The sequence below is a fragment of the Geotrypetes seraphini genome, chromosome 12, assembly GCF_902459505.1.
Source record: "Geotrypetes seraphini chromosome 12, aGeoSer1.1, whole genome shotgun sequence".
Taxonomy (NCBI): Eukaryota; Metazoa; Chordata; class Amphibia; order Gymnophiona; family Dermophiidae; genus Geotrypetes; species Geotrypetes seraphini.
Genome location: NC_047095.1, coordinates 82,010,081 through 82,036,519, shown reverse-complemented (window position 1 = coordinate 82,036,519; position 26,439 = coordinate 82,010,081). Strand labels below are relative to the sequence as shown.

At 46.3% G+C, this 26,439-nt stretch overlaps 1 protein-coding gene across 1 annotated transcript in view; it reads right to left on the bottom strand.

Annotated features, from left to right (window-relative positions):
• The window catches only part of DHX9 (DExH-box helicase 9), a 287,744-nt gene extending 261,678 nt beyond the window's left edge, over window positions 1-26,066 (bottom strand). Inside the window, exons 1-4 of the mRNA XM_033916167.1 lie at window positions 25,936-26,066; window positions 17,566-17,724; window positions 13,529-13,669; window positions 1,190-1,295 (exon numbers count right to left, since the gene is read on the bottom strand). Of these exons, the coding sequence (XP_033772058.1) occupies window positions 1,190-1,295; window positions 13,529-13,669; window positions 17,566-17,676 (358 nt within the window). The 5' untranslated portion in view covers window positions 17,677-17,724; window positions 25,936-26,066. The remainder of the gene's footprint in view (window positions 1-1,189; window positions 1,296-13,528; window positions 13,670-17,565; window positions 17,725-25,935) is intronic.
• Between the last annotated feature and the right edge of the window lie 373 nt (window positions 26,067-26,439).

The window sequence follows — 26,439 nt, the reverse complement described above, 5'->3', positions numbered from 1 at the left end:
GTTGGCCTCTGAAGCACATTTCCTATACCGCGGTCCCACCTCTTCTCCGACATCAAGGGCGGGATCGCAGCAGAGGCAATGTGCTTTGGAGGCCAATGGCAGCCTGCTAGATTCACTCTGCAGGCTGCCGAATACTTTGAGCAATTCTGGTCATCGCATTTCCAAAAAAGATATAGCAAAATTCAAAAATGTACAGAGAAAGACATCAAAATGACTTCCCTATGAGGATATGCTTAAGCAGCTAGGGCTCTCCAGATTGGAAAATAGATGGCTCAGGGGTGATATGATAGAGGTCTATAAAATAATGAGTGGAGTTGAAAGAGTAGATGTGATTCGCTTGTTTACTTTTTTCAAAAATACTAGGACTAGGGTGTATGTGATGAAGCTACTAAGTAGTAGATTTAAAACAAACCAGAAAAAATATTTCTTGTGTACTTAACTCTGGAATTTGTTGCCAGAGAATGTGGTGAAATCAGTTAGCTCAGTAGGGTTTAAAAAAGGTTTGGACATTTTCCTAAAGGAGAAGTCCATAGGCCATTATTGAGATGGCTTGGGGAAATCAACTGCTTATTCTTAGGATAAGCAACATAAAATGTTTTACTATTTGGGATCTAGCTAAGTACTTGGGACCTGGGTTGGTCACTGTTGGAAAAAGGATACTGGGCTTGATGGAACTTCGGTGTATCCTAGTATTGCAATTCTTATGTTCTTTAGATCCAGAACAAAAAATTTAAAGCCTAATATAAGTAGGAGTTGGAGGGTTGAAAAATAGAGAAGTTGAAGGTTTGCTGTACTGACTTCACACCTTGCATTAATCTATACCCAAATCCTTTGTCACAAAGACTTCATCTAGGAAACTATCAGAATTCAAATTGAAAACCCAGTACTCTTTTAGAGAGGCTCTGTATCCAAGATTAGTGCCAAATACACTTCTCTCCGAGAACACTATGCCTATAACGAACAGGTGTCAAAGTCGGTCCTCGAGGGCCGCAATCCAGTCAGGTTTTCAGGATTTCCCCAATGAATATGCATGAGATTTATTAGCATACAATGAAAACAGTGCATGCAAATAGATCTCATTCATATTCATTGGGGAAATCCTGAAAACCCAACTGGATTGTGGCCCTCAAGGAGGAACTTTGATACCCCTAAAAGTATAACCCACCACAGAAAGGTCTGAAATGCTTACTTTCTTCATTTTTGATGACCATGTGTGGAAGAGATCCTTTGAATGTATCTCCAAACCCTTCATCTTGACCACCTGCTGATCCATCTGGAGCATCGACTTGCCCCACCTGCAAAGGAAAACAGTGTGAGGACACCACAGACACAAAAATATTAACTCTTTTAATGAGTACAGTACCTGGTCTTCCACCTGAGATATCAGCTATCCCTTCCTTCCTAACCAGCTTGCAAAATATTTCTTCAACATTCAAAAGGAACACAGTCTCAAACACCATAGTGTTGGGAGTTGCTGCCATCATTTACAAACAAAGGACAAAACAAAGTCTACTGTTTTCACTTTGACATGATACTAAAGGATCTTGAAATGTAGTTGCTCCTGAGTCCACAATACTTCACAAACTAACAAAATAGCTATCAGTCAGTTTTGACATATTATACTCAAAACTAAAATTTGCTTTTAACGTGCTCGCTAAACTGGTTCCAGCCAATTTAGCATGCATGTATTTTAACAGCAGATTATCAAAACGGCTGACCAGGTCTTTTTCGAGTTTTTTAGCAATCTCCAATACTGCCATACAAATGTAGTACGAGGTCATTAATATTAAAATAATCATTTCGAGCGATTCTCTAACTTCATTGTGCCACATTTGCAGCCAAAATTTGCCAACAGGTCTGAGCTGTTGTTGCCTTACTTTCTAATCAGTTCCTTAGTGCTGACTGGCTCAGGCACTGACAGGAAAGAAAGGTTTGACAGCTCAGACCCCTCCCCCACGCAAAAAAACACCCCAAAAATAAACTGAAGATCGGCAGAAGAAATTCCCACTCTCTCTTGCCACATTGCATAATCACCCGACACTGCTAACCCAACACTACCCCTCCGCACAGCAGGAGAGATGCCCTTTTCCTATCGCCAACCAACACCACCCCCACCCCCCACACACACACCTGGGAGAGATGCCTACTCCTTCCTGTCACCATGCAAACCTTCCCCCCCGTGCCCTCGCCCTTAACTTGTTAACGATGGCTGGTAGAGGGATGTGTACTCCCTCCGACCAAAAGGCCCTCTTCAAAATGGCGGGCCTTTCCCTCCCTGGTGCATCCAGGGAGGGGCCTCAAGCTCTGATTGGCCTGGAGGGGGGATGTTGTTTGGTGGCGGGAGAGAGTGGGCATCCCTCCTGCTGATATTCAATTTGTTTTGTTTTTGCATTTATTTTGCACACGTGCACATCACTATCACCAGCGATGGGCCCATGCAAATTTAGCAAACCTTCGCTACTCTCCGCCAACCTCATTTCCATGAGTGTTTCTTGGAGAATGACTCGCTTTTTTAAAATCACTACAATAATAGCTGCGACCGCAGCCCATCAGTTTTTAAACACAAATGTTTGAGAATCTAGCCCTCAGAAAGGAGATAACAGAATGATTACAAAAAAGCATTAAAATAACCATCAAAAAGGTAGAACAGGATAGTAATCAAGTAAAATGTTTTTTTCTGAAGGTAAGGAAAATGTTTGGGGTTTTTATCAATCCCAGCAAAAATTACTACTATATTAATGCAGATAAGACTTGTGTAGTATATTTTTATGGTGCCAGGCATTTGAAAACTTTGAATTTTTTTTTTTTTTAAGATTGCACATTATAATATTTTATCATCCCAAAAAATCATTATACCTCAGAGGAGAGAGGGGGATTTTTTTGGAGGAGGGGTTTTTAAAGGAACAAGTAGGGGGTATATCTATCTACGGTATATAAAAAATTAGAGGTTCCTTTAAGTTTGAGAAGCAATTTATTTTACATAGTGTATATTTTGCTTCTTATGTTTGATGCATATTGCCTTTTTTCTTTCTAATGTTGACTTGAGTTCCTTATAAAAAAGATCTTTAAAAAATTATACCTCTTCTAAATCACTCACTATAATCTCATGTGAGTTTTCTGGTTCTTGTTAGAGAATGACACAGGGGAAAAATTGTCCCCGTCTTTACGAGATCCGTCCACATCCCATCCGCACAAGCCTCAAATAGTTTTATACTGAACTTATTTTACTAAAGTATAAAAAGAAACAATACTCTGTACAATTGTCGTTTTATAAATCACAAATAATACAGAGCAAGGATCAACAAAATCCCAGTCTCCCCTCTCCTCCCCCTCACAAATATCCCCTCCACTGTCAAGAAAACTGAAGTCAAATTACTACAGAATGCTAAATAGAAAAATCAAGCTAACAGAATACTTCAGTCACACATGGCAGGAATAGTGTTAGGGGAGTTCTACTAGGGCTACTACCCCTGGTCAGAGAGAGAGAGCCCTAAGCCAGCTGGAAGCTAAAGAAGCACAGCCTGGGCTTTGCAGTTCCTAGTTATGTCTAACACTAGCTCTACAGGATACATATTTCAAATCTGATATATTTTAATCTCAAAATAGAAAAAAGAAATTTACACCTTTTGTTGTCTGGTCATTTTATGCTTCACATCACATTGGTCTCAGGCTCTGATTTCTGTTTTCGTCTGTCTACTCTTAACTCACTTGCCAGGATCTCCTGACCATTTGACATGTCTTCTTTCTCCTTGCTCACCATTCATCTTCCATCTCACCATGCTATGATCCCCTCCTCCTGTGAACAGTATTACTCCTCTATATCCCTATGCCCCCCTTCCAGCATCTTCCTTCTGCGTTCTTATTCACCCCATGTCTCGCCATCTTCTATGTCTATTTACTCTCCCATGTCTAGCATTACCCCCCTGTGACCATATACCACCCTATACAGATGCAGCATTCCCCTTTTTGTCCCTGTTCCTAAGCTCCCATCCATGCTCACCATCTCCCCTCTTTTTGTATATCTCCCTGTGTCCAGCTTCTCCCCTCTATTACTCTCTTATACCAATGTGTCTCGCACAATCTCTCTTTCCTCCATAATGTTAAATATTTCACTCACTCCTCCTTCATCCTCTTGGTTCAGTTTTTCTCTTTCCTTCTCTCTTCCTCCCTGCAGGCCTTGCACTTCTCTCCCTTCCCTCTAGCCTCCTTCCCATGGGTCTAACACCTGTCTATCCCTTCCCTTCAGCACCTAGATGTTGGTCTCGCATATCTCCCTTCCCTCCAGCTCCACTCATCAGATGGGTCCAGCACCTGTTTCCCTTCCCCCCAATCCCCAGACCAGATCCAGATCTGTCTCCCTTCCTTTAAGCTCCAGCCGGTCCAGTAGCCCAAGCAACTCCCTCCCCCCCTTGTGAGTCCAGAAGCCTTCCTCCCTCGAGTCCAACAGCCACCCTCCCTCCCTCCCTCCCGATGGCGGGTATCAAAAAACCCAAACAAACCTGTGACTCTCCTGACTTGGCCCCTTAGTGCCTCCCAGGGCGGTCCTACCAGCCTGTTAGAAGCTTCCTGCACACAGGCCTGCTCTGACTAGAACCTTCTTGCCACCAAGTCCCCTCTTCCGATGTAACTTCTAGCCGGAAGTTACATCAGAAGTAGAGGTCTGCACGGGAACGGGGATCCCGCGGGTTCCCCCCCTGGCCCACGGGACTCCCACGGGGATGCCCCCCTGATCCACGGGACTCCCACGGGGACGCCCCCTGGCCCACGGGACTCCCAAGGGGATGAAAACAGCCTACCTAAATTCTGGCGATGCAGGCGTGCAGCTTACAAGTCCGGCGTCGCAGCGGGAAATAGCCATGCTGAGCAGTGAGCTCAGCACGTACACAGATGAAAGCCTTGCTTGCTGATTGGTCCGGCGGCCCCACCCCGCCGTGCCGCCGGACCAATCAGCAAGCAAGGCTTTCATCTGTGGACGTGCTGAGCTCACTGCTCAGCATGGCTATTTCCCGCCGCGACGCCGGACTTGTAAACTGCACGCCTGAAAAAGAAATCATCCTGGCCGGGGTCGGTGTCATGCTCCGGAGCTTCTACTGCCTTCCTATCTCCCTCTCCCTTCTCCTGCTTCCGGCCACACCCCTGCTCCGCGGCTCTCTTCAGCAACTCAGCAGCAGCGATCGACACAAGCTTCTGACGTCGGGGACTACCCTCTGCGAGTCCCGCTTGTTTCAACTTCCTTTTTCCACAAAGGCGGGACTCGTAGAGGGAAGGCCTCGATGTCGGCAGCTTGTCTTGATCACCGCTTCTGACGAGATGCTGAAGAGAGCCGCGGAGCAGGGGGGTGTTGCCAGGTGCAGGTAGAAGGGAGAGGGCCAGATGCAGGACTCGTGGGTGAGGGAGGAGAAGAGAGAGAGGGGAGGGAAACAAAAGGAAATATTTCATACTGGGCTGGGCCAGAGTGGAGGGAGGGTGGAAAGATTCTGGCTACCGGGTGCAGTAACAAAGGAAAAGGGGGGAAAGCTGAAAATGGAGATAGTGACACAAAGAAGAGAAAGAGTAAGCAGGACCTACTGATTAAGGATAGAGATACAGAGGGGACATGAAGAGGAGGTGAAATAGAGACATATAAGTAATGCTGAAAAAGTGGTGGGGGGGGAGATAAAGACATTGAAAGGGCAAATGGTGAACATGGGGTAAAGACAAGGACAGAGACAAATGAAGATTCTGAAAAAGTGGTGAGATAGGGATATAGGTGAGATGGACACAAAGAAGGGTGATGCTGGAAAATAGGTGGAATGGTAATTCTGACAAACACAGAAGGGAAATGCTGGATCAAGGAGAGATGGGGCTCAGGCTGGATGGAATGAGGAGAAATGCCTTGTTGGCCCGGAACTTCCTCTCCTACGTCAGAATTGACGTCAGGGAGCGGAATGCTGGTCAGCGCGACGCTTCTGCAGGGAAAGCTTGGGACAGCGGTGGCTTGGGGGCTATTCCCCAATGGCGGTGGCAGCAAACCGAGTGGCTTGGGGGAGGGCACGGAGAAAGAAAGAAAGGGGGCAGACAGGGAGACAGAAAGAAGGGGGAACAGGGAGACAGAAAGAAAAAGTTGGGGGAGAGAATGAGGTCTGGAGAAGAGGAAACATACAGGAGGCTGAAAGAAAGGAAGAAAGATTGGATGCACAGTCAGAAGAAGAAAGTGCAACCAGAGACTCATGAAATCACCAAACAGCAAAGGTAGGAAAAATGATTTTATTTTCAATTTAGTGATCAAAATGTGTCGGTTTTGAGAATTTATATCTGCTGTCTATATTTTGCTTTGGGAAATGTATATGGCAGATGTCTTTGTTTTGTGTTCAAAAGAAAAGGAAATGCATTTCTGGTTTTATTTCTACAGTGTTGAAGTACTTGTTGACCCTTGCTGTGACTGGTGGGGTCCCCAAGCACCGCCAGCAGAGGACCTCCTCTAGAGATGGCCAGAACTCCCCTTCACCAAGCGCAGCAGTCGCTGGCAGCATCCATGAGCCACTGAGGTGCCAGCATCTGTGACACAGGGACGCTACTGCTGCCTGCCAAGCTTGGCAAAAGGGACCCCCGGCCAACTGCAAAGGAAGTCCTCAGCTGACAGTTTGTGGGTTCTCATCAGCTGAGTATTTATATTTTATATTTACATTAGAGGTTCTGGTAGAAACCCATTTACAAAGTATGTATTCTTCCCAATTAATATTTCCAAATTAATAAAGTCTCTTTGCTTATTTGTAAATGGGTCTCTACCAGAGCCTTTAATTCAGTAGCATAATTAAATAAAGCACAGTTACTTACCGTAACAGGTGTCATCCAGGGACAGCAGGCAGATATTCTTAACGCATGGGTGACGTCACCGACGGAGCCCCGGTATGGACCTTTTTAACTAGAAAGTTCTAGTTGGCCGCACCGCGCATGCGCGAGTGCTTTCCCGCCCGACGGAGGAGAGCGTGGTCCCCAGTTAAGATAAGCCAGCTAAGAAGCCAACCCGGGAAGGAGGGTGGGACGTAAGAATATCTGCCTGCTGTCCCTGGATAACACCTGTTACGGTAAGTAACTGTGCTTTATCCCAGGACAAGCAGGCAGCATATTCTTAACGCATGGGTGACCTCCAAGCTAACAGAGAGGGAGGAGGGATGGTTGGCCATTAGGAAAATAAATTTTGTAACACAGATTGGCCGAAGTGTCCATACCGTCTGGAGAAGGCATCCAGAAAGTAGTGAGTAGTGAACGTGTGAACTGAGGACCAAGTGGCAGCCTTGCAGATTTCCTCGATGGGCGTGGAACGGAGGAAAGCCACAGAAGCAGCCATAGCTCTGACCCTGTGGGTCGTGACAGCACCTTCCAGTGAGAGACCGGCCCGAGCATAACAGAACGCAATACAGGCAGCAAGCCAGTTGGAAAGCGTCCGTTTAGAGACAGGACGACCTAGACGGTTAGGATCGAAGGTCAGAAAGAGCTGAGGGGACGAGCGGTGAGCCCTGGTACGGTCAAGGTAGTATGCAAGGTCACGCTTACAATCCAGCGTGTGCAACGCCTGTTCCCCAGGATGAGAATGGGGTTTAGGGAAAAAGACAGGCAACACAATGGACTGGTTGAGGTGAAAAGCCGAGACCACCTTGGGAAGGAATTTAGGATGGGTACGCAGAACCACCTTGTCATGGTGAAAAACAGTGAACGGTGGATCGGCGACCAGTGCATGCATCTCACTAACCCTCCTGGCAGAGGTGATGGTAATGAGGAAAAGCACCTTCCATGTTAGAAGTTTGAGCGAAGTTGTGGCAAGAGGATCAAAAGGGGGTTTCATGAGTGCTGATAAAACCACATTCAGGTCCCAGACGACAGGAGGAGGCTTCAGAGGTGGTTTGACATTGAAGAGGCCTCTCATGAACCGGGAAACCAGTGGATGAGCCGTGAGAGGTTTTCCAAGGATAGGCTCATGAAACGCAGTGATGGCACTGAGGTGGACTCTGATTGAGGTAGACTTGAGGCCAGCGTCGGACAGAGAGAGCAAATAGTCCAGTTTCCACCGCTAATGAGGTGGGATCGTGATGATGCAGTAGACACCAAGAGGAGAACCTGGTCCACTTCTGATGGTAACATTGGAGGGTGGCCGGTTTCCTGGAAGCATCCAAAATGCGACGGACAGGCTGAGACAGATTCTCTGGAGAGGTCAGCCCGAGAGAAACCAAGCTGTCAGGTGGAGCGAAGACAGATTGGGATGCAGTAGAGACTGACGTTGCTGCGTAAGTAGAGTAGGAAACACAGGAAGAGGAATGGGCTCCCTGGAGCTGAGCTGAAGCAGGAGGGAGAACCAGTGTTGGCGAGGCCACCGAGGAGCGATGAGAATCATGGTGGCCCTGTCCCTGCGGAGTTTGGATAACGTCCGCAACATCAGAAGTAGTGGAGGAAAGGCATAGAGGAACCGATCCGTCCAGTCGAGCAGGAATGCATCTGGGGTCAGACGATGAGGAGAGAAGAGTCTGGAACAGAACTGGGGCAGCTGATGGTTGTGAGGCGCTGCAAAGAGGTCCACCTGCGGAGTGCCCCAGCGAGCAAAGATGCGGAGTGGAGTGTTGAAGGGTCCAGAGTCCACTCGTGAGGTTGAAGGATGCGGCTGAGATTGTCGGCCAGGGAGTTCTGTTCGCCCTGGATATAGACAGCCTTGAGGAAGAGATTGCGGGCCGTGGCCCAGGTCCAGATGCTGAGAGCCTCCTGACAAAGGAGGCGAGATCCGGTGTCGCCTTGCTTGTTTATGTAGTACATGGCGACTTGATTGTCTGTGCACAGGAGAAGAACCTGAGGGCAGAGAAGGTGCTGGAAGGCCTTGAGAGCATAGAACATGGCTCTGAGTTCCAGGAAATTGATGTGATGTTGACGCTCCTGAGGGGTCCAGAGTCCCTGGGTGCGTAGATCTCCCAGGTGAGCTCCCCACGAAGAGGGGGAGGCATCCGTGGTTATGATCATGGAGTGAGGGGGTAGATGAAAGAGTAGACCCCTGGAAAGATTTGAGGAGTTCAACCACCATTGAAGAGATTGCTGAAGAGACGATGTCACAGAGATGGGATGAGAAAGAAGATCCGTGGTCTGTGACCATTGGTTGGCAAGAGTCCATTGAGGTGTCCTGAGGTGGAGTCGCGCCGAGGAAGCACATGGACCGTCGAGGCCATGTGGCCCAGGAGGACCATCATCTGTCGGGCAGGAATGGAGTGATGAAGGAGCACCTGACGACAGAGGTGGAGCAGGGTCCGTTGACGGTCGGAGGGGAGAAACGCCCTCATTAGTGTGGTGTCGAGAACTGCTCCAATGAACTGAAGTCGCTATGTGGGAAGCAGATGTGACTTGGGGTAGTTGATCTCGAACCCCAGGAGATGGAGGAAAGAGATGGTGTGATAAGTGGCTTGTAGCACAAGTGGAGACGTAGGTGCTTTCACCAACCAATCGTCCAAGTAGGGGAACACCTGGAGGTTGTGAGACCTGAGGAAGGCCGCCACCACAATAAGGCACTTGGTTAACACCCTGGACGATGAAGCGAGGCCAAAAGGTAGCACTTTGTACTGATAGTGACTGTGCTGTATCTGAAACCGTAGGTATCGACGTGAAGTCGGATTGATTGGGATGTGAGTGTAGGCCTCTTTGAGGTCCAGGGAACATAGCCAGTCGTGTTGAGAGAGAAGAGGGTAAAGCGTGACAAGAGAGAGCATTCTGAACTTCTCCTTGACCAGACACTTGTTGAGGTCCCTGAGATCGAGGATGGGACGAAGGTCTCCTGTCTTCTTGGGAACCAGGAAGTAGCGGGAGTAGAATCCCTGACCCCTTTGGTCCGGAGGCACCTCTTCGATGGCATTGAGAAGAAGGAGGGATTGGACCTCCCTCAGGAGGAGGGGGGTTTGGGAGGAGTGAGAAGCAGACTCTACGGGAGGATTGTCTGGTGGAAGAGTCTGGAAGTTGAGAGAGTAGCCGTGGTGAATGATGTTGAGGACCCATTGGTCTGATGTGATGACCTCCCAACGGCTGAGGAAGATTTGGAGGCGACCTCCGATAGGCTGAGGAAGAGGCAATGATGATGGGAGACTGGCTATGCCCTGGAGGAAAAAGTCAAAAGGGCTGAGATGGTTTTGACAGAGGGAGAGGCTTGGCAGGTTGGTGAGACTGTGAGCGAGTCTGAGATTGATGCTGTTGACGAGGTTGGCGAGGCTGCTGTTGAGGCGGGTTGAGAGGTCTGGCCGAGAACTTGCGCTGGTAGGAAGACTGCTGTCTGTAGGTGCGAGCAGGTGGAGTCTTCTTTTTAGGTTTAATCAGAGTGTACCACCTGGTCTCATGTGCTGAGAGTTTCTGGGTTGTTGAGTCCAGGGACTCTCCGAAGAGTTCATCACCCAGACAAGGTGCGTTAGCCAGGCGGTCCTGGTGGTTAATGTCCAGGTCAGAGACTCTCAGCCATGCCAAACGTCGCATGGCCACCGCCATGGCAGATGCGCGAGAGGTCAGCTCAAATGAGTCGTAGATGGAGCGAACCATGAATTTCCTGAGTTGGAGGAGGGTGGAAATATGTTGCTGGAAAAGAGGGACCTTACGTTCAGGAAGATATTTCTGTAAGGAGGAGAGCTGGTGCACCAGATGCTTCATGTAGAAGGAGAAGTGGAAGGTGTAGTTGTTGGCTCTATTGGCTAACATGGCATTTTGGAAAAGGCGCTTACCAAATTTATCCATGGTTTTTCCCTCTCTGCCAGGAGGGGTGGAGGCATATACACTGGAACCCTGAGATTTTTTCAAAGTAGATTCCACCAGGAGGGGCTTGTGGGGCAATTGAGGTTTGTCAAACCCTGGGATTGGAATAACCCGGTACAAGCTATCCAATTTACGAGGGGTTCCAGGAACCGTGAGGGGAGCTTCCCAGTTTTTATAGAAAGTTTCCCGTAAGATGTCGTGGACGGGCAACTTTAGAAATTCTTTGGGAGGTTGCTCAAAGTCTAGGGCATCGAGGAAAGCCTGAGACTTTTTAGAGTCGGACTCTAAGGGAATGGAAAGAGCTGCTGACATCTCCCTAAGGAATTTGGAGAAAGAGGATTGCTCTGGTTTGGAGACGGTGTCGGTCATGGAGGGTTCTTCGTCGATTGACGAAGCGTCCTCCTCGGTACCGTGAGGGGAGTCTTCCCACAAATCTGGGTCCCTAACGTCGGGGTGCGTACGTTTGGACATCGGTGTGGAGGGTTCGGCATGGCGGTTCTTTGAAAGAGATTTGCCTGAGCGCACCGAGGCGGTACCGGGTGAGGAAGACCGATGTCGTTCCTGGGACCAGACAGGGTCGGCAGCATCACGGGTATGTACTGTAGGTGTTTCTGCCAAGAGCACCGGCATGGAAGTATTAATCGGTACCGAGGGGGTCGACACCGATGGGACAGTGTGAGGCTCGGACCGATCCCGTACCGGAAGGTGCGGTGCCAGCAACAGTTGTTGGAGCTGTTGTTGCAGCTGCTCCTGTAACTGTGTTTGGAGTATGGCCGCGATGCGGTCGTCCAGGGGAGGCACCGGTACCGCTTTTTTCTTCTTCGGTACCATAGGTGCCGCTCTACGCTCCGGCGATGAGGAGGCCGATGATGAGGCAATCACCGAGATCGGAGCGGAGCATTTGCGGGGCCGGTGCGGTGTCGGGAGGGCCGGTGTCGCAACCGTGGCAGGAGGGAGCTCAAGGGAAGTGGGAGGCTTCTTAGCCGGCTTACCTGGGCCCAACGACCCCGAGGAAGGGTCCGGTGGTGTCGATGTCGTCGGTGCCGACTTTTGTGGTGCCGTCGACGTCACAGCCGGTTCCATGGCAGATCCGGTACCAAACAAAATATTTTGCTGGATCTGCCGATTTTTCAAAGTACGCTTTTTAAGCGTAGCACAGCGGGTGCAGGTGTCAGCCCGATGCTCTGGACCCAAGCACTGGAGGCACCAATTGTGTGGGTCGGTGAGGGAGATCGGGCATGCACACCGCTGGCACTTCTTAAAACCCGGTTGAGGGGGTATGAATGGAAACACGGCCTCCGCAAAATCGAACCCGGAGGCCTGTATGGTGGCAACAGGCCCCGCCGGGGCCGGCCTGAAAAAAATAAGGAAAACTCGACAAGTTTTTTTTTTTTTTTTTGAAAACAAAAATAAAGGGAATCCGATAAGAAAAAAGGAAAAAAAGTGAAAAAATATATGAGCGGGAAGGCAAAAATTCGTTTTTCAACAGCCGTTGAAAACACATGCGTCTTCTTCGCTCCGCGGAAACGAAGAAACTGGGGACCACGCTCGCGGGGACGGGTGGGGATGGAGGGGATTCCTCGCGGGGACGGGTGGTTACGGAGGGATTCCTCACGGGGACGGGTGGGGACGGAGGGATTCCTCATGGGGACGGGTGGGATTTTGGCGGGGACTGGTGGGATTTCTGTCCCCGCGCAACTCTCTAATCAGAAGGAAGGAATTGGCAGCAAGAAGGTTCTGGTCAGAACAGCCCTGCATGCAGGAAGCTTTTAACAGACTGGTAGTACCACCTCGGGTGGCGCAAAAGGGCCGAACCAGGAAAGTCGCAGGTTTGTTGTTGGGTCTTTTGTCCCACGCCATCGGGTGCACGGGTGGGGCTGTTGGGCCCATGATAGGGAGGGGGTCTGCTGGACTCGTAATGGAGGGAGGAGGGCTGCTGCTGCGATCATGAGGAGAGCTGCTGACTGAGAGGAGTAGGAAGGAACTCGCGGCAGATACTTTACTGTGGGAAGAAGGCTATTCACAGCTCCATGGGGCGGTGATTGGCCTTGTCCCTGTACCCGTGGCAACCAGTCTTTTTTTCCCCTCTTTCCTGCGGGTAAAAGTCACCATGTCATTCTCTAATTTGGGTTTTTTTTTAATTTATTTATTTATCATTTTTCAATAACATATCAAGTATCCACTTGTACAGAAAGGTAAAGTTAGTCAGGAAATAAAATACAATTCAAATTATAATCTACTAACCCAGTATATCTTAACTTTAACTCAAGTCCTCAATATGGGTTCAAGATATAGAATCAGCGAGAATATAACAAGAAATACAAATAAACTAACAATTATGTTGGCTGAGACAGGAGATCAAACAATCTAAGAGTACTTCATATTTCTCCTCCTATTTTCAGTCAAGCCGCTGACAAGAAGGTTATCAGTTGGCTAGGATCAAAGAAAACATATTTTTGCATTTGAAGCACTATCACACATTTACATGGGTGACGAAGAAAATAAGTTGCCCCAAGAGCAATAACACCTGGCTTTAACAACAAAAATTCACAGCGACGTATTCGTTAGTTTTTGTATGCTTTCACCAGCTATCTCCATTAACTTCCCAATGCAGATCCCTTTTATGTCACATGAAATGTATAAAGTATTCTGTGTTTGAGAACTTAAGACTCTGAGCCAACAATGGAATGGAAAATATGTACTGTACTTGTATATTATATGTAAACTATTTTGGTTGTACCACAGAAAGGCAGTTTATGAAAACATAAAAGTTGAATCTTACTGTGAAAGTTGGAACTTCTTCACTTTTTAGTTCTCCCATTCGAACCAGGTAGTTGATGAAGTCTCTGGCAGCATTACTTTGGGCATCTTTCTTGTTAGTGGAATTGCCCATGCCAGTATAGTTAAAGCCATCCACCCTCACCTGAAACAGCAACAACATCCTCAGTAAAGAAATATGCATCAGGGTAGTGAGAACACAGCTCAAGTGCTTATACATATGTATAAGTCAATGAGACAGGTCCCAAAAAAGAGGAAGAGAGCCAAAAGTTGACAGTGACATGTAGAGATATATGTGTCTAATGACAGCTATTATGATCAAAACAACCAGCTACTTACAGCCACTCACTTGAAATTTCTATTCACTCAGACATATTAACTAAAACATAGAAAATTTCGAAGACCGATGACAAAAATACTCGAAAGCAACAAAAAGAAGCAGAGAAGGTACTTCTGCATTCACTTGCAGAAGGAAAAAATGAAGAGGGAGCTGTTCTCCACTGCAGAAGGGGAGGAGTGCAAAGTATAAAAGTGATACCCTTCTGCATGTCCCCTCTTCTCCATTCCCTCCCACTTACAGTCCAGGATCCATGTCCCTCCCCTTACAGTTCAGGATTAACGTCCCCTCCTCTCTTCCCCCCCCCCCCCACTTTACAATCCAGGATCCATGTCCTCTCCTCTTTCTCCCCCCCCTTTCATGGGCCTAGCATCCATGTTCTCTCGTTCCCCAACTGTGGTATAGCATCCATGTCCCCTTTCCCTACCCTGCACAGGTCTGGTGTCTTCCTGACCAACCCCCCCCCCCCCCCCACTCCATGAGATCCAACATACCCGGGCCTCCCAGAACTGCAGTGGCAGCCAGTCGAGACAGTGCTGTGAACAGGCTGACAGGCTGCTTGCAGCTGGCCCTGCCAAGGCCTTCCCTCAGCCGTGTCATTCATCCAGAGTCCTCTTAAAGTTTGCTTGTTTTTGCTACAAAGCTGTCTTTGGGATTCTTCCAGCTTACCTAATCTCCCAGTTCTCCCCCAGAGTCCAACAAGAGCACTCGCAGAACAAACCTATTTAATTATCCCTCCTTGAAATCTTACCAATACAAAAAGTTTCTAGATAGAATGTTATCATTCCAGGCAGCTAGGCTGAACACATGGCTTGGTAAGCCCATACTTGAGGCCACTACATACGCAGACTTTAGAAAATCCCTGAAAACTCGACTGTTTAACAAATTCTAAATTCCCATACCGAACTCTTTCTCGCCATGACCCTTCCACCTCGCCCCCTAATTCCAAGGCCCGAAACTAATTATACTTTCCACCTTGAATCTCATGTACTGACATAATGTATCTTTATTGTAACCCACCTGCACCCCATGAACTGACAAAGCATATCTTTATTGTAATCCATGTACTGACTAAATGTATCTTTATGGTAACCCACCTATATCCCTTACACTGACAAAATGCACCTTGATAGTAAACCACTTGTATTGTAACCCACTTGCATCCCATGTACTGACAAAATATATCTTTACTGTAACCCACTTGTATCCCATGTACTGACAAAATGAATCTTTAATGTAAACCACTTGCATCCCATGTACTGACTAAACGTATCTTTATTGTAAATCGTTTCTATCCCAAGTAATGTCAAATGTATCTTTATTGTAAACCGCTTCGAACTTCACAGTATATAAGAAATAAATTATTATTATTATTCATCTGCTCACAGAGTTGCCTCTGCTGGATGGCTGCCACCACTGCTGGTTTTTTTTTTTAAGTCCCACAGATATGTCAGGGGGTTGATTGGAGGGAGAGAGGTCAGCCCCACATGGAGGAAGAGGGGACGGGAACAGGGGCAGAACGTAAGGTGTGTGCAGAATTCAGGAGTATTGGGTGTATGCTGGGGTGTTGATTCCAGTTCAGCAGCAGATCAAAAACCTGAGGGAGTTATTAGATTCCTCCTTACAATTTCATGGTCACACTGCTTCAACAGTAAAGACAATGTTTTTCAAGATCTGTTTAGTATTGAAATTGTGAGGTTTGCTTTCTCCACCCAATTTTCATCAAGTTATGCAATGTTTTGTTCTACCACATTAAATTACTGTAAAGCCATTTTATGTGGACTTCCAAAGAAGTCATTGAGGGCACTGTAGGTGGCCCAGTATGCAGTGGCAAGGGTGATTGGAGGCATTTCTCATAACAAACATGTTTTCCTGTTGTTGGCCGAGATATATTGGCTTCCAGTGGTTTGGAGGATCCAGTTTAAGATCTTGGTATTAGTATATAAGGCCTTGCATCAAAAATTTGCCAAAAGTAGTGGCTAATTTACTTGTTTCTTATGTGCCATCCCATTCATTGGGCTCTCAATGTAAGCAATTGTTGGCTGTGCCTTCTATATGATCTATAGTAAAGAATGACAGGGGAAAAATTTGTCCCCATCCCCACAAACCAGCTGATCCCATCCAAACAAACCTCATCTAGTTTTATACTGAACTTATTTTATTAAAATACAAAAAGAAACAATATTCTGTACAATTGTCATTTTAAAAATCAAAGTTCTGGCTGCCAAACTAGAGAAAGAGATATTCAGCTGGCAGGGCTTTGTTTATTAATGTTCATCAACACAACCAATATATTACTTTATCCTAAAGCAAAAAAAGAAAAGAAATAGAAATTATTTTTCTACCTTTGCTGTCTGGTTTATGCTTTCCTCATCTTCGTGTCATTCTATTCCTTCCATCCACTGTCTGCCTTCTTTCTGCCTCTTCCATATAGCATCTGCTCTGTTACTGTGCCTCCCCCCCCCCCCACTGGTCTGGAACCCATCTTCTTCCCTCCACTCCCCCCATAGTCTGGCATCTCTGTCTTTTTTCCTCTCCTCTCCTCAGATCTGGTATATCTCCCCAATCCAGCATGTGCCTTTTTTTTTTCTTTATCCCCTCCTTCCATCCAGTTCCTTTCAGCGTCTTCTCCCCTCTCTCTTCTCAGCATCTGTTCTTCTCACCCCACTCTCTCTCTCCACTTCCCTTCATCACCCTTCGCGCGGTCCAAGTATCTCCTTCTCTCCCTCCCTTCCCCTTGCTGGCGATTTTTATTTTTCTCTCTCCAAGCAGACGTAGTCTTTTCTGGTTTAAAAGTTTGTGCTGCTCAGAGATAATGAAAATCGCCAGCGAAGGTAAGGGGAAGGGAGGGAAGAAGATGCACAGACTGATTGGAAGGAAGGAGGGCGGGGGCTGCTGGACTGCACGATTGGAGATAAGTATTTTGCACGCGTTCCCTCAATTAACTGTGGGGACAAGGCCATTCACCGCTCTACGTGGTGGTGAATGGCCCTGTCCCTGTACCCACGGCGACCAAGTTTTTTTTCATCCCCATTTCAGCAGGTTACCCGCAGCTAGCAGTCACCATGTCATTCTCTAATCTACAGTTGAGGCAACTATTCATTCTCGTATTCTTGGTATGATTGGCCGTCAATTATGGAATGCCCTTCCAGACAATGTTTTGTCAAATTTCTTCTCTTTTACTGTTCTGTAATTGTTTGAAGGCTCCCATTTTTTCAGAAGGCTTTTCAAAATCAGTGCTAGAGTGTTGCCATCTTTGTTGTATTATTTATTTGTTTATATTTAAAGAGTGTGTTATTATGTTTTGAAGATTTTGCTTATTAATTTGGGGTTTATTTTGAGAAAGTTTAAGTGTGATGCATTGTACTGGAATGGTAGGGTTTGTTTGTTTAATGATGTAACCCACATAGATTTTTGGATATGCAGGATATAAATGTTTTAAATAAACAAGTATGATCAAGGTAATATAACTAATGACCAGACATCAGATTTTACACTTTTGCCAACTAAGTTTGTAGACTTCCCTATCTAATGCATTTAAAATTTCAAACATGAAATCACTGGAACTGCTGAATAGTTCCCTGCTCTTTTAATTTAGGCTATCACTTAGTCTACAAACATCAGGATGCAACAAGAGGTTAGCTGCATAATTTCAAAACAATTCTCTCAAGTATGAATTAAACATTTCAGACACTTAAGAGTACCTCACACAAAAACTTCTGCCGGTTCTTATTCCCCGCAGCTCGGATCTCATAGCTGGGGGTCAGTTTCTTCTTCCCACACCAGGCATAAAGGAAGTTCTTTATGTCTCCCATTGGGGGGAGGGGGGGACAGCTTCTCACTTCTGAATACTGCTTTAAATCCTGAAGTATAAAAACATCACTTACTTGGTAAAACAAAATTCACATAGAAAGCATGTAACTTATTTTTGGTTTTTACCACAGTCACTCAAATATTTAGTTTTCTACTTTTCTTGGTTCCTGCTTGCTCCAATAGCTCTTCCATCAGTGCAATTCACATTCTTTTGGCTCCACCGTAGTGGGAGTAGCCTAATGGTTAGTGCACTGGCTTGAGAACCAGGGGAACTGGTTTGATTCCCATCATAGCTACATATGACTCTGGGCAAGTCACTTAAGGGGGGGGGGGGGTGTTGGGACTTATGTACTATCTTTTTGTAGTTTTACAACCACACTCAAAGCAGTTTACATATAGGTACTTCAAGCATTTTCCCTATCTGTCCCAGTGGGCTCACAATCTATCTAATGTACCCGGGGAAGTGGAGGATTAAGTGACTTGCCCAGGGTCAAAAAGAGCAGCACAGGGTGCTGAGACTGTAGCTTTAACCACTATGCCACACTCTTAACTCTCAATTGCCCCAGATACAAAATAAGTACTTGTATAGAGAGAGCTCAATATTCAGCACTATTTAGTCAGCTGGGAACAGTTTCAAACTGGCTAAATAGAACATAGTCAGCTATCTGCCAAAATTCAGCAGGAGATCACTGGCTATCTCCCATAGAATATTCCATTCAGCGGATAGCCTAGTAACTAGCTACGTCACCATCAATATTCAGCGGACAGATAGACCTGCTTTTTAGGTGGGTCTATCTTTGGCTGCTATGACTTAGTGGCTATGTCTCGGCCGCCCAAAAAACTCCAAACGAACAGAAATTCAATGCTGGTAACCGGATAAGGCACAGGAATTGAATTTCTGGGTTCACTGCGGACCACAGGAGACATCCGGCTAGCTCACCCTGTCTGAATAATCAGGCAGAATATATAAACCACTTTTAACTGTAACCAAAAAAATATCAAATCCCATCCCCTTTTTGAAAATTAAACACAGCAGACAGAATGAAATCCATCCATACAATACTTAGTAGCAGAAGATAATCTTTTTTCCAGTAGAAAAGCACACAAGTCCTGAACCTGTGGGTAGTGCATCTTCATTTGCAAGAAATGCAGAACATATTTTACATTTTCAACCCTGCCTCTCTGCATCACTGGGCACTGCCCTCTCTGCTCAGTCTGTACCAAACCAGAGATAACCCCTGAAACAGAATAAGGGTTAGGAAAAACTCCCCACATACTTTTAATCTGCTCCGCAAGAGAACACAACTCATTAACAAATGCAACATAGTATTAACAAGGCATAATGAAACACCCACCTTATTGAATGCAACCAGCACTAACACTTGTTCTGTTCTGTCTTTGTCAAGAGCAAGCCTGTATACACTCCTATCTCTCTGAAGCTGTAGCTTCGTATTGCTCGAGTGCGATTAAACAAGCATCTGCAGAAACATAATTGTCTGAGGCTAAAAACAGGACTCAATCTTCTTTCCAGTAGAAAAGCACTTATTGAGATAAGAACCTAATCTTCTGTTCCAGTGCAAAATGCACACGAGTCCTGAACCTGTGGGACTTATCAAAGCAGTTCCTCGAGTCTAGGGAGGAATAGAAGAGACTGCTACTAGTACCATGGTCCCAAAAGCATGTTGTGTTGTAACATCCACTCTGTAAAACTTAGTAAATGTGTTTAGAATGGACCATGTAGCTGTCCTATAAATCTCCTCGATAAAACCACCCTGAACGCCGCACATAAAGAATCCACACCTCTGGTGGAATGTGCTTTCAAGGAAATTGATGGACTTTTACCACATCCTATGTAAGCAGAGAAAATAGCCACCCATATCCATCTAGCAATCGAGGCTTTTGAGGACGGCCTTCCTCTGAGTCCAGAGCCTGTTAGGACAAAGACATGATCTGGCAAACTAAAACTATTGGTCATTTCCAGGAAATGAAGGAGAACTCTTCTGACATCTAGCTATACTAGTATGTAGTCCTGCTTCTTTATGCCTGTGGCCTGGAATGCCGGCAGTCAGACTTCCTGATTCACATGGAACGCTGACACCACCTTCGATAAAAAAGAGGGAACTGTACGCAGACACATTCCCACCTCCATAATTCTGAGGAATGGTTCTCTACATGGCATGGCCTGGAGCTCCGAAACTCTAGCTGAAAAGCACAGTTACTTACCGTAACAGTTGTTATCCAGGGACAGCAGGCAGCTATTCTCACATATGGGTGATGTCATCGATGGAGCCCAGATGCAGAAGCCTCGCAAGCAGACTTGCTTGTAGAAACTCAGAAGTTTCGAGACAGCCACACCACGCATGCGTGAGTGCCTTCCCGCCCAGCGCAGGGCGAGTCTCCTCAATTCAGATAGCTAGCAGAGAAGCCAACCAGGGGAGGTGGGTGGGCTGTGAGAATAGCTGCCTGCTGTCCCTGGATAACAACTGTTACGCTAAGGACAAGCAGGCAGCCTATTCTCACATATGGGTGACCTCCAAGCTAACCAGAATGGGATGGTGGGAGTGTTGGCAACTTAGGAGCTGTAGATCAAAACTCCATAGATTCAGTGGTTTGGATAGAGGAATCTCAAAGCACTCCCAAAGATTCGGCTCCTTGTATGGAGTGTGAGGATTCCTGTCGAGACACTCGCAAAGACTCGACTCCTTGCATAGAGTGTGAAGATTCAACAGGACAATGTGATATTTCATATTGCTAGAACTGTTCATGAGTGGTTCACAGAGCATGACCAAGACTTCCAGCTACTTCCCTGGCAGCTGAATTCCCCAGACATAAGAACAACCTTATTGTGTCAGACCAAAGGTCTATCTAGCTCAGAATCCCATCTTCACGGAGATCAATTCAAGTCACAAGTACCTGGCAAAAACCCAAATAGTAGCAGCATTCTATGCCACTGATCCAGGGCAAGCAGTAGCTTCCCCCATGTCTGTCTCAACAGCAGACTATGGACTTTTCCTCCAGGAATTTGTCTAAACCTTTTTTAAAACAAGCTACAGTGGTACCTTGGTTTACGAGTATAATTCGTTCCAGAAGCATGCTCGTAAACCAGAATACAGTGGTACCTCGGTTTACGAGTGCACCAGTTTGCGAGTGTTTTGCAAGACGAGCAAAACATTCGCAAACTTGGTGCCTCATAAACCGAGCTTGCCTCGCTGTACCAGCACCCCCCCCCCCCCGCATTGCCCCCCTCCACCGCGATCCTACTTTCTCCCCCCCCCCCCCCCCGAGCAGTCAATGACACTTCCTTTATCCGACTTGGCACCAGTGCCGGTGCCCGAAAATCCTCTCTCTTCTGGCGCGGCCTGGGCTGGGCGGTGCATCGGAGATCCTCCTCCGAGATTGAGCGCGAGACCAGAAGGCTTTGAGGATGCACAAATGCTCAAAGCCAGTCCAGCCCAGAAGAAGGAGGATCTCTGATGCACCGCCCAGCCCAGGCCACGCCAGAAGAGGGAGGATCTTCAGGCACCAGCACTGGTGCCAAGTCGGGTAAAGGAAGTGTCATTGACTGCTCAGGGGGGGAGGGGAAAGTAGGATTGCGGTGGAGGGGGGGCCAATGCGAGGGGGGGGGAAGCCAGATTGCGGGGAGGGGTTTGGAACAGCGTCGGATTCTTCAAGGGGGGGGAGAATGGAGCAGCGCCGGTAGCCTCGGGGGGGAGGGGGAGAGGAGGTGGAACCAATCAAAGCAGTTTCCCTTACTTCCTATGGGGAAACTTGCTTTGATATACGAGTGTTTTGGTTTAAGAGCATGCCTCTGGAACGAATTATGCTCTTAAACCAAGGTACCATTGTACCCGTATATCAAAGCGAGTTTCCCCATAGGAACCAAGGGAAACTCTCTTGATACGTTCCCACCCTCCAAGGCCAGAGGCACTGCTCTACCCCCCATCCCCCCAGAACCGGCATTGCTCCCCGTGAAGGCCCCCCCCCCCGCATGATCCATCACCCCCCCGATCCAGCACCCTCCCCCCGCCGTGATCTGAAATCCCCCAGCACCCACCCAAACATGCTGCTTACCCCCATCTGGCAACCAGCACCGGCACCAACGCACAGGACATGCCGGTGCCAGAAGATCTGCATCTTCTTTGCTGGGCCTTGAGCATCTGCACATGTTCAAGGCCTTCGAGTTCATGCTCTCTCCGAGATTCTCGGAGATCTCAGAGAGAGCTTGAACTCAAAGGCCTTGAGCATGCGCAGATGCTCAAGGCCCAGCAAAGAAGAAGACGTAGATCTTCGGGCACCGGCATGTCCTGTGCGTTGGTGCCAGTGGCCAGATGGGGGTAAGCAGCGTGTTCGGGTGGGTGCTGGGGGATTTCAGATCACGGTGAGGAGGTGCGACATGAGCGGGGGGGATGCCGGATCGCGTGGGGCGCCGCTCGCAAATCGAGGCAAGCTCGGATTCCGAGGCGCCGATTTTGCAAATGTTTTGCTCGTCTTCCAAAACACTCGCAAACCGGTGCACTCGTAAACCGAGGTACCATTGTATATTGGTGGAGGAGGAGCCTTACTAAGATGGCGCCCTGAAGGACTTCGGCAGAACACCATCGTGCCTTTTTCTCTGAACCAGATGGTGAAAAGGAAATCTAACACCCGGGTTTATCCTTCTGAACCCGGGTCGGCTGTACAATTACCCGGCCCGATGGATGCATTTGTCAAGCATGGTCCTAGGTTAAAACCGGAAGAGAAGACCTCGGCTGGAGGAGAGAGTGGAACAGAAAACTCTCGGGTTTCCCTCGAGGCAGTCAGCCTCTCTCCGAAGGAGCAGAGATCACGGAACAGCCACTCCCCGATTCTTATCGGAGAGGAATGTAGCAGCAATGTTAGAGAGCTGCAAGGAAAGTGAAAACCTCGCAGAACAAAGAGTTTCTACTGCCTCAGCATTGTTCTTGCATTCTTTATTTATAATTTTAATAATTGACAATAATTACAAGTCAATAAGCAAACATACAATGTATATTGAAATTAAATCAAATTCCAAACTGCTTAAAGGATATCAACCTATACAACGCATTATTAGTCCACAATTTTGGAGACGAAGCTGAAGAAAAAACTGAAATAAGGCAACCAAGAAAGTAAGTATAAGGCAAACTAAAGAGGCGATCTGACTGCTCTTGAACAAATCTTTTAGAGCTAACTTGAGAACAGAGAAGCTCATGAAGACTCTCTATCAGAAATAAACTTAGATAACTGCTGTGGATCATAGAATACATATCTATTCCCCCCAAATATCATAACACACTTACAGGGATATCTTAGGACATAGGTTGCCTCTAGCTGTACAGCCTGAGGTCTCAATATTAGAAATTGCTTTCTTCTTCTCTGGGTTGAACGAGATACATCAGGGTACATCCTTATTATATTTGTCATAAATGGAACATCTTTATGCTTAAAAAACATCTTAAGCATCCAATCCCTGTCTGAATCAATTGCAAACTGTACTATTAATGTGGCTGGGACCTGAATCTCAGTATCTGACCTCTCTAGAAACGCGTTAGATTCTGATAGCGAATGATTACTAAAGATGTTTTTTAAAGCAAAAGATAAATTGTTTATGAGCCAAAAAATAAGAATGTACCCAGACGTGTCTAGACCATCACATAAAAAAGGAAGCAGTTCCTATTACTGCAACCTCAAGTCTTAAAACTGGGTTCATCTTTTGTTTTAAAATTTCCCTGTAAGTGCTTGGTTAATTTTCAAGGAGATAACGGTAGATATATCTTTTTTGAATCTTCACAGCTGTCTAGATTTATTGTAAGTAAGGAGGTGATTTCATCTAGTACATCTGTTATTTCACAAGAATGAAGCTTGTAAGGGATAAAACAGGATGTCTTCAGGATACTTTCTTTTTTTCCTTTAATAATTATTAAAAATTAATTGTTCCGTAATATTTCATGGGCTCTCTCCTCTATATTGAGGACTACTTAACAGTATAAGCAAAACAAACGGCCTCTTTTACAAAGCTGCAAAGCAATGGCCCCGAAGCCCTTTAAATCTCTATGGGCTTCGGGGTCACTAGCGCAGCTTTGTAAAAGAGGCCCTAAGTCTCTTTGTATTACTTATTTGGTAAATGTCCTTTATATTATTATTCTGCTTACACAGGGGTTTTTTTTTGTATGTGATTGTTTTTGTTAAATTTAAATTCAATAAAGATATAATAATTTTTTAAAACCCAGCTATATATACCGCTCTTATCATGTCCTCTGGCAACACGTTCCAGAGCTTAACTATTCTCTGAGTGAAAAAATATTTCCTCCTATTGGTTATAAAAGTATTACGCTGTAACTTCGAGTGTCCCCTAGTCTTTGTAAATCATGATGTAGTAAAAATGATCCACTTATATACATTCGTTCTACACCACTCAGAATTTTATAGATTTCAATCATGTCTCCCATCAGTCATCTCTTTCCCAAGCTAAAGAGCCCTAACCTCTTTAGTCTATCCTCATACAAGAGGAGTTCCATCCCCTTTATCATCTTGGTCGCTCTTCTTTGAACCTTTTCTAGTGCTGCTATATCTTTTTGAGATAAGGAGACCATACTGAATGAAATACTCAAGGTGAGGTTGCACCATTGAGCAATACAGAGGCATTATAAAATTCTTAGTTTTGTTTGCCATCCCTTTTCTAATAATTCCTAGCATTATTTGCTTTTTTGGCCGCCACCGCACATTGGGAGGAAGGTTTCAGTGCATTTATTGTTCACGATGACACCCAGATCAAGCACATCTGGGACCACCACGATCAACATGTTTGATAACTGGATCCACCACAATGCACCCATCAGCAACCGTTGGACACACTGCAACCTGCATGGCTCCAGATATCTCTAGCAACCATCATCTTACTTGAGTCATTCCCACAGTGTCTGCCATCCGTGCTGCATTAAGATGTGTCACAATTGCTAAAGAATCTTTAAAAATCTCCAACAAAAGCACAAGCAAAGGGTGGGGGGAGAATTATTGGGGCTGGTCAAAACCATTTAGAGGAAAACATTAAAGCAGTGGGCATCTTAAAATATTAAGGTGCATTAGAAGGAAAAATATACCAGCTTCTGCTATTTTAGCAGTCAGAGCCTAAGAGAAAGGGGCTGGGGAGGAAAACAAGATAATGAAAGGGAGCAGAAAAAGTGAGAGAGGATGAAGGGAAGCGAGGATACTGGAGGGATTGTGGGAGGTTTGGGGAGAATTCCAAGCAGTCATGAGCAAAAGAGAAACCAGGAAAGAAAGGGGCTCCTTTTACGAAGCCGCGTTAGCAGCTTTATCGCACGCACCTTTTTAGCGTGCACTAACCCCCGCACTAGCCGAAAAATTTCTGCCTGCTCAAGAGGAGGCGGTAGCGGCTAGCGTGGCCAACAAATTACGTGCGTTTATTACGCTAACGTGGCTTCGTAAAAGGAGCCCTAAATGGGGTCATAAATTCCATATATAGTCGCACCAAGAACCAAAGAAGCCTATTCTGGGAAGACATGCAATGGATCTGGGGTTTAAAAAAAAAAAGAGAGGGGGGCCACACCTCTCTTAGAATCAGAATGTGCCATCTATACTAAAAGCTTGATATAGATAGCACACTGAACAAAAAGTTATCTCATTAAGGCTCATGGATTTGAGTGCTACAAGCAAAACTTATTTACTTATATACAGGCATTTTCTCTGTCCCTAGTCGGCTCACAGTCTAAGTTTTGTACCTGGGGCAATGGAGGATTCATTGACGATAGGGATCACAGGGAGCCGCAATGGGAACTGAAGCGATTCCCCAGGTCCTCAGCCCCCTGCGCTATTAGTCTATTCCTCCTTCATTTTCCTTGAAAATCAACGATAAAAAAAAAGAACGGGGTAGAATAGGAGAAGTCACGACGGGAACATTAGGGATAAGACACGTGTCGCTTAGCAAGCAAAACATGCATATAAAGCTACAGAAGTCCAAGTATTTCGATATTTTACTTGGAAAACTATAATAAAAGCTCATCATAACATCAACGTTGTCGCTTTCTTTTACCCTCGTAGCAGGCTTCCCGTAAATCAGTACATTATTTTCTGAGCAGCGTAGATCTGTTCCTCCAGGATCTAGGCCTCGGCCAAGCCTCAGGCCCGCTGCGTGAGACAAAGGCACTACTGCATCCAATACACCAGTTTAAAATAAATTTTAAAAAAATCGGCACGCGCCCGCAGTCACCAATCATTTCTCCCCACCCGCCACATTTCCGACTCACCTGCTCAAACCTCCTCCGCTTGTACTCAGAGACTACCGGGCAGCACAAGACACACACTGCTGCAGAGCAGAACGCTAGTTCCCGCCGCGGAAAGGAACGCGCATGCGCGGGGGTTAGCAGAATGGCAACCCTGTAGGTGGAATCCAGGCCAACGAGTCTGCCTGGAAGAGGGAGGGAGATTTCCCCCCAGTGGTAAGGAGGAATCAGTACAACCAACTTCTAAATTCTGAGCGTTATTTTGCTACTGTAGCTGAACAGTGTTATCTTATTTTGCAAAGTGCCAATCTGCAGAATTGTAATGTATATTTTGACATGGTTTCAGATCATTTATTGAACCATGCATGTCAACAAAAAGTGTAGAATAGCCATTATTACATTACATTACATTACGGATTTCTATTCCGCCTATACCTTGCAGTTCAAGGCGGATTACAAAAGATTTGACTGGACATTTTCCAGTGAAGATACAATTTTTTTTTTTTTGACAGAGGAGAGATAGCTGGA